This window comes from Carcharodon carcharias, chromosome 1 (assembly GCF_017639515.1).
Source record: "Carcharodon carcharias isolate sCarCar2 chromosome 1, sCarCar2.pri, whole genome shotgun sequence".
Classification (NCBI taxonomy): Eukaryota; Metazoa; Chordata; class Chondrichthyes; order Lamniformes; family Lamnidae; genus Carcharodon; species Carcharodon carcharias.
In genome coordinates this window covers 148,239,823-148,252,380 of record NC_054467.1, presented here as the reverse complement: position 1 = coordinate 148,252,380, position 12,558 = coordinate 148,239,823, and the positions used below count along the sequence as shown (strand labels likewise).

At 43.9% G+C, this 12,558-nt stretch overlaps 1 protein-coding gene across 1 annotated transcript in view; it reads left to right on the top strand.

Moving 5' to 3' along the window:
* Positions 1 to 12,558, top strand: part of nfxl1 (nuclear transcription factor, X-box binding-like 1) — a 192,286-nt gene that overhangs the window by 163,592 nt on the left and 16,136 nt on the right. The window contains exon 19 of the mRNA XM_041196468.1: positions 7,956 to 8,060. Coding sequence (XP_041052402.1) covers positions 7,956 to 8,060 — 105 coding nt within the window. The remainder of the gene's footprint in view (positions 1 to 7,955; positions 8,061 to 12,558) is intronic.

Here is a 12,558-nt window from a genome sequence, read left to right as displayed (position 1 = left end):
CCTAGTATTTTAAGAATATACTAATTTTGTGGTCACTTATGCTCATCAAGATTAAGGATATTTGTACTGGGGAACTTTTCATTTCTGACATAAGGCCACAAACCAATTGGTTTGGTGCAGATTGATTCTAGTAATTTGGAATTCTCTCTCCAGTTCAGACCAAATCCTTAATTGCACTGGTGTGATTTCTTCTTTTTCCACATTGGCCTTCCGAAGAGTTCAAGTAGCAAATTTGAAGCTGGCAGAGGGGATTTTTATTTATGACCTAGATTAACACATGGTCCTTCACTCAAGGGGACCATGTACTAACTATGATGAACAACCTCCTTAAATTTGTTTTTAAAGGGCTGAGCTTGTGTTTTGTACTCCAGTCAGTGCCCTCTGTTCTTCATTTCCAGAGCGGGCTGAGAGAAAATTATAATAGTGAATTCATCAGAGCAGTCATATGCTTGAAAAGTAAGAAAGATGCAGCCAAGTTTCCTTACCTGTCCGTTTTTTTTTAAAAGGTCAAACTAGCTAAATGTTTTTTGCTTTTCGTTATTAATAAATTTGCAGTTTGTGAATTTACTAATATGGCATACAGTTTATTTCAATACAGAGAGATTTAATTTTGGCTGCTTTCAATGGATTAAGTTTTGACAAATGGTTGTAACATAACAAAAAAATTGCAGATTTTAATTTTGTTGATTTTATTATCACAAATTAAACTTCCTGAGCCTTGAAATGGGAAGTTTTATATTGTACCTGCTCACAGGCTTATATTAAAATTCCTGAAAATATCCCCATTATTTTCTTGTAAGCATTAGTAAGCTAGAATTAGCTAACATGGACAAATTTTGAAAAATGGGAGTCTTATTGCCTGCATCATACTGTTTAGGCGTTGGGTTGTGCATTATCTATTGCACGTGTTGTGTAGCTTTACTCTGCCTCATTACCCTAATCAGCTCCAGCTCGTATTCCAGTCCTAATGCTGATTCACACTTTCTGGTCAGGGCGTTCTGCCATCTCGCCCTGAAGGTTAGGTTATTTTGGATCAAACAAATCTTATGTCATCAATTAACGCACATGCAATGTGTCATTGTTTTATCATAGCTATGTTAAAATGCTATAAACTGGTATCTATCTGCATTATAAATTATTGGCTAATAGTTTTTGCTTACCAGATATGTTGGGAGACTTTGTTTTATTTAGTTCTCCATCTGTATTTTCTGTTCATGGGAGTCCTGAAGAACATGATAACCAGGGGACCCTAGTGATATGTGATGATGCCTGTGCTGAATGATTTATAGTAGTGATGAAAGTACCATGTTGTAGTTTGATAGTCAGTTGATTCCCTGGAGGCAATGCTAATTCTTTAAATAGAAAAAGTCACATCATTTAGGGGGCAGAGCACCATCCCTTAGACTCCAGTTTATTGGTTGAAGTCCACCCCTATTGTTAGTCTGAAAGCTTACTTTCTTGGTGGATGTTAGTCTATTGCAGGCAGGTGCCCAGTACTTGTTAGCAGTATTGCATGAGCTATAACTACTTGTGGGTAGTGAAGAAAAATTGTTTTAGAGGTTATGGATTACAACCCATTGTTGGCCTCATTAATACAATATAGTTTTACATTAGCTCTCTGAAATTTTGTTTTACCCTGAGTAATATATCTCAAAATTCATTTTGCTTTTTAAACAACCTGGGAATATTTTCTTGATGGTTTTAGTGACCTATCAACTAAAACCTCAAAACCTTTCTTCTGCTGTGACACGTCAAGTAAATTTGCGTTTAGCGCACAACGCATGTCAATGTTTCCTCTGCCAAATCTCATAACCTTACGCTTACCTGTATTGTTATGCATTCGCAATTTCTCTGCAAACAGATCAAGCTTGTCAAGGTCCTTTTGAATTTTTAGGCATTGATATTCCTCTTCTGCTATTGCCCCAATTTTGTATTGTCTACTAGGTTAGACTCACATCCTTTCTCTAAATTATTTATGAAAATTATAAAAACTGCAGCCCCATGCTGAACTATGTGGCACTCCACTGGTAACTGCTCGATAAGCAAACATTTACCCTTACACCCTTTGCTGTCTACTAACAGAATGAAATAATGTAGTTATTGTGTATGTTATCTTTATAACTGTCAAATTTGCTTCAGTTTGTTAAACACTTTTTTATTTTGGTTGTGAGGTTTTCTGGAATTTGCGGAAGAGAATAGTTTAGTAATTTTAAATTAAATTTAGAAGCTGTTTTATCCAAAGCACTATTATTTTGGCAAATTCCTCTAAAATTAAAATTCTGCAGCCAACTTTTTTGCCCCACCATCAAAACAAATGAATCCGCTGTTCCTTAATTTCTATCCCTCCTCACAGTCCAAGGGCCCAAACGCTCCCCTCAGGTGAAGCAATGCTTCACTCGCACCTCCTTCAATTTGGTCTTCTGCATTTGCTGCTTCCATTGGAGAGACCAAACACAGACTGGGTGACCGCTTTGGGGAACACTTTCAGTCTGTCTGCAAGCATGACCCAGACCCTTCTGTTGCTTGCCATTTCAACACACCATCCTGCTCTCATGCCCACATGTCCGTCCTTGGCCTGCTGCAATGTTCCAGTGAAGCTCAATGCAAACTAGAGGAACAACACCTCATCTTCCAACTAGAAGGGAGTTCCAAAGACTCACTACCCTCTGAGAGAAAAATTTTCTTCAGCTCACGAAGGGTGCCGTGGGGTCAGGAGAAGTTAAAAATTTCCCTGCTGCAACTCCATGTGATCTGCCATCAGCCAGACAGGAGTCAGACATTCGCATAAGCTATGTGAGGATCTATGGAGTGTCTCAACTGCATATGTCATCTTCCTGGAATGTAGGGACTGTGGGCATCTGCTGCATCTTCATGACAGGAGCCGTATGACAGGTGGTGTGTGCACTACAATATGAGGATCTATGGAGTCCTCTCATTGCATGTCGCCATCATTATCCGCTTCAAATCTAGCAGTTATGAGGGCCTCCTGAGCATGACTGCCTCGTCTGGATAATGCAATGGCCTCACCACCGTCATCCTCGCCTTTGAGGACCTCATCACCCTCATCCTCATTGACGTCCTCCTCATTGGAGGAGATGTGCAGCTCCTCCATCTCCTCCTCTAGCAGCTCCTCCCTCCGTTGCAGCACCAGGTTGTGAAGGCTGCAGCAAGCGACGACGATGATGCGTAACACCCTCTGTGGACTGTACTGCAGGGCTCCACCAGACCAGTCCAAGCACTGGAACCTCACATTTAACATCCCAATGGTTTACTCCACCAAAGTGCGAGTTGCAGCAGGAGCCTCGTTGTACCTTCTCTCTGCTGCACTCTGAGGCCATTGCCTGGGCATCATCAGCCATATCCTCTGTTGGTGGCCCTTGTACCCGAGGAGCCAACCCTGCAGCCTCTGTGGATCCTGGAAGACATCAGGGTTCTGAGACCTACTGCGAATGTAGGAGTCGTGGACACTCCCTGTGAGTCGTGCAGACCTGTAAGATGCGTTTGTGGTGCTCGCACACCAGCTGAACATTCAGCGAGTAGAAGCCCTTGCTGTTGACGTAGTTGACTGCTTGTTGCCATGGAGATCTAAGCGTCACATGAGTGCAGTTGATGGTAACCTGCACCTGTGGGAAATCGGAGGTCTGTGCAAATCCCAGCACTCTTGCTTCTTGACTTTCTTGATCCCAGGCGAAATGCGCAAAGTTGTGTGCCTTCGCAAATATGGCATCTGTCACCTTCTAGATGCATTTGTGTGTGGAGGCTTGCGAGATACCGCAGAGGTCACCTGTCAAGCCCTGGAAGGAGCCACTAGTGTAAAAATTGAGCACCGCAGTTACTTTCACAGCCACTGGCAGTGGATGCCCTCCATGCCCCTGTGGCGCCAAATCATGCAGCAGGTGGCATATGTGACCGGCCAGTTCCCTGGACATGCGCAGCCTTTGGTGATACTGGTTCTTGGTCATCTGCATGAATGAAGAGCGCCATCTGTAGACCCTGGGCCTAGCTAGGTGCTGACCCGTGATGGCTCGCTGTGGCTCTTCAGTAGCATTTGCAGGAGCCCCAGCTGCCCTTTCTTGAGGGTTTTGCTACTCCCTCTACCCAGCCAGGTGCTTCCTTCAGTCTCTTCTCCTCGTCCTCTGCTTTCTGCAAGCCATGAGGCATACAGCTAGGTCACCAGGCTCCATCCTCCTGATGTACTGCTCCTGCAGGATGGAAGAGAGAGACACGTGGGTTTGCATTGATCTACTAGGGACCTCTCATCTGCAGCTCCGGCTACGGCTCCATTTCCGTCCCAAGGCTCCTTAACCCATCCCAGAAAGTGTTGGCCACCTCGTGGGTGACCAGAGATTAGTGCGCTGCATGGCTACCTGAAGCCCCGCCCACCTCCACATCACTCCACCTAACTGATCGGCAGCAGCCCACTGGACTGCATGCTGTGCTCTCAGCTCAGGTGCAGGCGTTCTCCTAATCTGCACCGCAAGGCTGTGCTGTTCGCTTGAACCATGGGGGAGACTGGTCCAAAACTTAACAAAGATATTGCAAGGGGCTGTGAGCACCTCCACCAGTGAATGCTCCATGGATAGTTTTCACGAGATTGTACAACTTGCCCAGTCGTCCAATTGTTCTGCAGCTCTCTAAAACACTCATTAGTTTGCACTTTATGCCTGAGGCATGCAAAGCTCAGGAGCATTTGGTTGCACTTTCATGCCTCTGCATTGCTTGAGTGGGCAGATAAGCTACAGGCCCGACTCCAAACCTGTCAATGTGCTGCGCCTGAACTGTCTCAGCTTTGAAAGAATGCTCACTTTATGCAAGGTTTCTTTTAAGACGTGGCCGCTTCATTCCCCGCTCCCACATGTGCCTGTGTACTATCATCAAACCGAGCTGCCTTTCCCCCCACAACTCACCCCAACCACAGTGCAGCCCTTGCCCTGGCACCTCACCGTCAGCCAGCTGGAAAAAAGTGACTTGCCTATGCCTTCACCTGAATGCATGGTGCCTCTTACTTGAAGTCGAATGGGTGACCCCCGTGAGTGCTGCGCAACGTTAGTGTGCACTCACCTCGGAGTTCCCCTCAAAGTTCAGCTCGCCAGGTGCAATCACGCTGACAAACCCAGATGATCCAGCATGGGGGGATGATTCCTGCAAGCAGGGCCTATGAGATGCTAAAGTATTAAAATTAGGTTCCTGATGTGTGGTGGCAGGAAAGGCGGTGTGCCATTGACTGGTGGAGCAGATGATCACAAACTAGTTTCATGACGGTGTGAAATAGATATTTGGCCTTCCCGATATACTATACCCCGCACCACCCCCCCCGCCCCCACCTCCCCCCTGGCCCTCTATGACAATAAAGCCAATGAGGGAGGGAAATCCAGCTCTAGAGATTTTAATGAGAAGGGTTTTATACCTCGAAACCCCACAACCTTAAGGGGTAGTGGCGGGGGTTGGTGGGCATTAAATTCCACCAGCAAGTTTCCACAAACAGCAATGCGATTATGTAACTTAATGATAATTTGGTTGTAATTAATAAATAATAGATGATGTTTTCATTGAGAACTGTCGGCGTGACATCAGCCATCTCAATTTCTCTGCTTCTCTCATCCACTCTAACCTGTCTCCTTCTGAACTTGCTGCACTTCGCTCCCTTAGGTCTAACCCTGACTTTGTTGTCAAACCTGCCGACAAGGGTGGTGCTGTTGTTATCTGGTGAACTGACTTCTACATTGTAGAGGCTGAGCGTCACATCTCAGACACTCCTTCCTCCCTCCCCCTGGACCATGACCCCACCACTGAACATCAAGCCATTGTTTCAAGGACTGTCACTGATCTCATCTCCTCTGGAGATCTTCCCTCCACTGTGTCCAACCTCTTAATCTCCCAACCACAGACAGCCCGCTTCTACCTCCTTCCCAAAACCAACAAACAGGACTGTCCCAGTAGACCGATTGTGTCAGCCTGTTCCTGCCCCACGGAACTCATTTCTTCCTATCTTGACTCCACATTAAAAATTAAATCAGATCAGTGTAACTTGTGATGGGTTGTTTTCAAAGAACTTTATTTTAAAAAAAAGATATTCTTGAAGTGTTGGCTTTGCTGGGAAGACTGCCAATTATTAGTTCCCCTTGAGAAAGTGACAGTGGACTTTCTTGAACCCTTAAATAGTGGTTTAATGCAACTGAGTAGCCTAATAGGCCACTTCAGAGGGCAATTAAGGGTGTGAGGCTGAGGCCACATACAGGTCAGACCTGGTGCAGACAATGGCTTTCCTTCCCAGAGCGCCGTGAATCAGTTGAGGCTGGTAAAACATTCTTTCATGCTATACTTAAAATGTTAAATTAAACTCTGCTCAACCACTTTTAGCCAGAATATCTTGCATTTTAGCCCCTGACATTTGAAAACCTAACTGCGATTGATTTTTCTGCACATAACGCTTTATTAGATGCTTTTAGGTTTCCCCTAATGTCTGTGAGCAGGTACTGGAATGGTGTTAATGTCATAGAAACCAGAGTATTCCAAATAAAATCACCAGGTTTCTTGCTCCTGATTGCTGTCCAGTGACTGCCACTGGACTGAGAACGTGAACCTTGAGTAGGGACTGCGTTTGGCTTGGCCTCTTGTCTTTAGTGATAGATTAGTTTGCCAACACTTGCAGTTTAAGTTCACACAGAGAAGAGAAAAGGACTATTTGAATAAGGTACTGTAAGATGCTTGGTGTCTGTGAAACTGTATTGCAGTAAGTCAACACTCAAGAGATGGAAAGGTCATGTAAATTGCCAATGGTTTCATTTCCTTGTCAATTTCTCTTCCTTACCCCCAAACAACCATTCCCATTCTGTTCTGTACCTTTGAACCCATTAAACATTTGTTGGGTTACATGCTGATAGCCCTACAGTGCCTCCCCGAAGTGGCTTTTGCTTAAGAAAAGTCCTGAACTGTGTTTCAACAGGCTTTTAAACCCTGAGAGGGACTGCAGCTATTTAATTTCTCACCCAGCATTCACATAGTGCATTTCCAGCAAGGGGTAATAGGAGCAGGAAACATTAACTGACAGATATGTTGAGGTTCATCTTAACACCCTATAACACAGCCTGCTGAAATCTTCTAATTCAACACAGATTTAGGACCTTCCTGGTTGATATGGCTCAACTTCTCATTGGATGAATTCATTGAACTATTGGGAGAGCATAATTTGTATTTCAAAAGAAGTGTTAAAAGCATACCTGCACGTAGAAGAAGGAAGGCAAAATGGTAGCATCCGTATGGCTAGCAAGGATGTTAAAAGTTATCTATTTCTTAAACAAGACTGAACTCAATTGAGAATCAGACAAAAGCAAAAAACTGCAAATGGTGGAAATCCCAAACAAAAACAAAAATACCTGGAAAAACTCAGCAGGTCTGGCAGCGTCTGCGGAGAGGAGCACAGTTAAAGTTTTGAGTCCGAATGACCTTTCGACAGAACTAAGTAAAAATAGAAGAGAGATGAAATATAAGCTGGTTTGGGTGGGGGTGGTGGGGGTGGGGGACAAGTAGAGCTGGATAGAGGGCCAGTGATAGGTGGAGATAACCAAAAGATCACCATCAACACCTCTGTCCTTTTGTCTGTGACATCTTTTGGTTATCTCCACCTATCACTGGCCCTTTATCCAGCTCTACTTGTCCCACCCCCTTTAAACCAGCTTATATTTCACCTCTCCTATTTTTACGTAATTTCGTTGAAGGGTCATTCGGACTCGAAACGTTAACTGTGCTCCTCTCCGCAGATGCTATCAGACCTGCTGAGTTTTTCCAGGTATTTTTGTTTTTGTGTTGAGAACCAGACAAGTTATTTGCAGGTTAACTTGTAACTGAACAATTTTAAGTAGAATTAAATTCCCTTTTAAAAGTTTTGGTTTTGTACAAAGTCTTTATTGAATTGAATTCAACATGTTTCTTTTCGTCTGCTTCATTTTAACCAGTTGTCTTGTGGACATCGATGCAAAGCAACCTGCCACCCTGGTAACTGTTCACAAAGTTGCAGCCAGAAAGTGAAGATGAAGTGCCCCTGTAAGCGGATTAAAAAGGTATCTCTTAATTATAAGACATTATGAAATTTTTATCACTATAGCATTTCTTTCTTGTGTACTTTGTTTAGACATAAGGATTATAATTTGCAGCCCAGCCATTTTCACTATTTCACAACATAATCTTGAAAATTTGATTTATTACCTGAATTAGTAAGATAGTGATATTCGGTTAGCAGTGTTTTATTTTAGAATCGTCAGTTATCTTTGTGGATAGAATCATGATTCATCTATATGGTTAAATGACAGTTCCAATAATACACTGATTTAAAAAAAAACTTTACCTTAGTACGTCATTTTTTAAATTCACTTAAAGGATGTGGGCTTTTGCTGGCCAGGCCAGCATTTATTGCCCTCCCTTAATTGTTCTTGAAAGATGGCTGTGAGCCAATTTTTTTTTTGCACCTCTGCAGCCCATGCAGTGAAGGTAATACCATTGTGATGTAAGGTAGGAATCAAAGAATCACACAGTGCAGAAGAGGCCCTTCGGCCCATCGAGTCTGCACTGACACATGAGAAACACCTGACCTACCTACCTAATCCCATTTACCATCACTTGGCCCATAGCCTTGAATGTTATGACGTGCCAAGTGCTCATCCAGGTACTTTTTAAAGGAAGTGAGGCAACCCGCCTCCACTACCCTCCCAGGCAGTGCATTCCAGACCATCACCACCCTCTGGGTAAAAAAAGCTTTTTCTTACATCCCCCCCTAAACCTCCTGCCCCTTACCTTGAACTTGTGTCCCCACGTGACTGACTCTTCAACTCAGGAGAACAGCTGCTCCCTATCCACCATGTCCATGCCCCTCATAATCTTGTACACCTCGACCAGGTCGCCCCTCAGTCTTCTCTGTTCCAACGAAAACAGCCCAAGTCTATCCAACCTCTCTTCATAACTTAAATGTTTCATCCCAGGCAACATCCTAATGAATCTCCTCTGCACCCCCTCCAGTGCAATCACATCCTTCCTATAATGTGGCAACCAGAACTGCACACAGTACTCCAGCTGTGGCCTCACCAAGGTTCTATGCAACTCCAACATGACCTCTCTACTTTTGTAATCTATGTCTCAATTGATAAAGGCAAGTGTCCCAAATTCCTTTTTCACCACCCCACTAACATGCCTCTCCGCCTTCAGAGATCTATGGACACGCACGCCAAGGCCCCTTTGTTCCTCAGAACTTCCTAGTGTCATGACGTTCATTGAACACTTCCTTGTCAAATTACTCCTTCCAAAGTGTATCACCTCACACTTTTCAGGGTTAAATTTCATCTGCCACTTATCTGCCCATTTGACCATCGCATCTATATCTTCCTGTAGTCCAAGACACTGAACCTCACTGTTAATCACCTGGCCAATCCGGGTTTTGACCCAATGATGATGAGAGAAAGGTGATATATTTCCAAGTCGGTTTGATGTGTGGCTTAGAGGGGAACTTACAGGTGGTGGCATTCCCAAGTGCCTGCTGCTTTGTACTTCTAGGTGGTAGAGTTCGCAAATTTGGGAGTTGAGTTGCAATTGAAGAAACCTTGGGAATTGCTGCAGTGCATCTTATAGATACTGTAGGTCACGGTGTGTAAGGCAACCCCATTTTTCAGTGCCAAAACACATGTTTAGACCTATACCCTGTGAATAAGTTGAGCTCTGCCCCACTTCCCCCTCTTTCTGCTAATAGATTTCCTCAGTCCACCTGGATTATACCAGTTTCAACAGCATTTTAAAAAATGTTGAAATGCAGCATGCCTGTGATTTCAATCATACTATAAGGAAGTATCACTGAACTTCCTGTACTGAACACAGCACAGGAGAAATATGATTTTCAGCTTTAAAATAGATTATTTATTGAAACCATGTCAAGAATTTATAATAAAATGGATATTATTTTTTTCTTACCGTTTAATGTGAGCTAAAACTACCCAATGGACAAAGCCCTATAGGTGGCATGTGCATATGGCTATCAAGGGGATTGCCGTAACCTGCAGTAGATTTGTGGGAATCTTGTTATTTATTGAAACTCTGTTTCAGGTGGGATGCTGTTGGACAGTAAAAGCATGGTAAAGGTGACTGGAGTTGGGCCTACATCTAAATAGTCTTTGAGTCATATTAATAAATGAATAGTTTTTATGTTAACTGTGCACAATTTCAATCGATTTGAAAGCAGGACCATGTGTTTTTATGCAGTTACATGTGTATCAATTAGTCAAATACAGATTGACAGTCCCATATGTTGTTTTTCTGTTGGTAAATTATAGAGAGGAAGGAAAAAGCTTGAATTTTTGCAGCAGAATTTAATATATGTTTGGTCCATCTCTTGTTTCCATTGTTGGGTGCAGTTAGACAATTGGAAAGTGATTTATTTTCTTTTGGCACAAATGTCTAGCAAGCCACCAGAACAAGCGGGATTTATCAAATAAAATATTGAAAATATTCCTTCTCCCCAAAAAGAGTACAGTTCGGCTTTGCCATCTTCTCGCATAAGCGGTGTACGACTTTTCAGTGCTTCCCAGTGGAGATAGGTCCAAGTATTTACATTCCTTGCTGATGCTTGGCTTGATGTTTTTATATTCGGTGTTTACGTCGACCCTTGTTTTTTGAAGAATCCTTCCAAGATTGACTGATACACCTTGATCTGCAGTAGTAAACACTGAAGTCATGAGAACATAAGAAATAGGAGGAGAACGCTATTTGGCCCCTCGAGCCTCCTCTGCCACTTAACAAGATCATGGCTGATCATTCATCTCAACTACACCTTCCCGCACTTTCCCCATGCATCTTGATTCTCTCAAAAATCTAATGATCTCTGACTTGGAATGTACTCAATGTTTGAGCATCACAGCTCACTGCAGCAGAGAATTCCAAAGGCTCGCAACCCTTTGGGTGAAGAAATATGTCCCAACCCTAAATGACTGACCTCATATTTTGAGGCTGTGACCCTTTGTTCTAGTGTCTACATCAAGGGGAAACACCCTCCCAGTATCTAGCTTGTCAAGCCCCTCGGGAGTTTTATATGTTTCAAAGGGATCACCTTTTATTTTTATAAACAGTAGGGAATGTAGATGTAGGGGGGAATCATCCCAGATTTGCACAAAGTTCAGTAACAGGCAGGATAATAGTAATTTTACCCGTCAGCTGCAATGGCGGTTTTCGATCAGTATTGCCCCATACCCAGGGTGTTCCGCCTCATTAATAATGCATTTCCAGGAAACACTCTGGATCACTGGCAGGTGGGTTCCCCCATCACTGTTGACCACCCCCCCAGGCATCACCTCTCCAATGTCATCTACTAATCAGAACCCTTTTCTTGCCAGGATGTCCAAGTGAACGTGCACATCCCCTACCTTCCTGAGAATCCCACTCATGTCTGCATTCTCCTCCCCCACCTCCTGCTACCCAACCCCAGACTCAGTGTCTGCCCCTGAGTCCCCACCAACCACCCTTGCTGTCCCTTCTACCATTACCAAAGCACCCTAACCCTCCTACCACCTGCCTCATTTTGTACTCCCCATTCCCTCCTACCTCACAGCCTCAGTTCACTCTCCAGGAGCCAGTCATTGACTCCACGGACCCCTCCCTTGTACATTCACCTGGACATTTCCCTCCCCTTACTGCCTCCTCCACCTTCCTCCTCCCTCCAGACTCTCTCACCCCACCTCTCCTTTTCCCCTGCCGGGCTCCCTCCCCACCCGCCCCACAAACTCTTTCTCCCCCCCACCCCAGAACTCTTTTCACCTCAAAACTCCCTTCACCCCAACCCCCCATGCCAGAATTCCCTGCTGCACAACAGACTTGAGAGAGAAGTTATAGCTCATGGAATATAAGTGCCAGTAGCAATGTGGATACAAAATTGGCTGAGATATAGGAAACAGGGTAGTAATCGTTCATGAATGTTTTTCGGGCTGGAGGAAAGTTTGTGATGGAGTTCCCCAGGGTTCAGTATTGGGACCCTTGCTTTTCCTGATATACATTAATGGTCTAGATCTTGGTGTGCAGGGATAATTTCAAAGTTTGCGGATGATACAAAACTCGGAAGCATTGTAAACCATGAGGAGGATAGTGTAGAATTTCAAAAGAACATGGGCAAGTTGGTGGAGTGGGCAGATAGGTGGTAGATGAAGTTTAATGCAGAGAAGTGTGAGGTGATTCATTTTTGTAGGAAGAATATGGAAAGGCAATATAAAACAAGGGTTACAATTCTAAAGGGTGTCCCAGAGAGAGGGGCCTGGGTATACATGTGCATAAGTCATTAAAGGCGGCAGGTCAGATGGAGAGAGCAATTAATAAAGCATACTGTATCCTAGGCTTTATTAATAGGAGCATGGAGCACAAGAGCAAGGAGGTTATGCTTGAACTTGTACAGGACGCAAGTTAGACCTCAGCTGGAGTATTGTGTACAGTTCTTTAGGAAAGCTTTGGAGAGAGTGCAGAAGAAGTTTACAAAAATGGTTCCAGGGATGAGAAACTTCAGTTATGAACATCGATTGGAGAAGTTGGGACTGT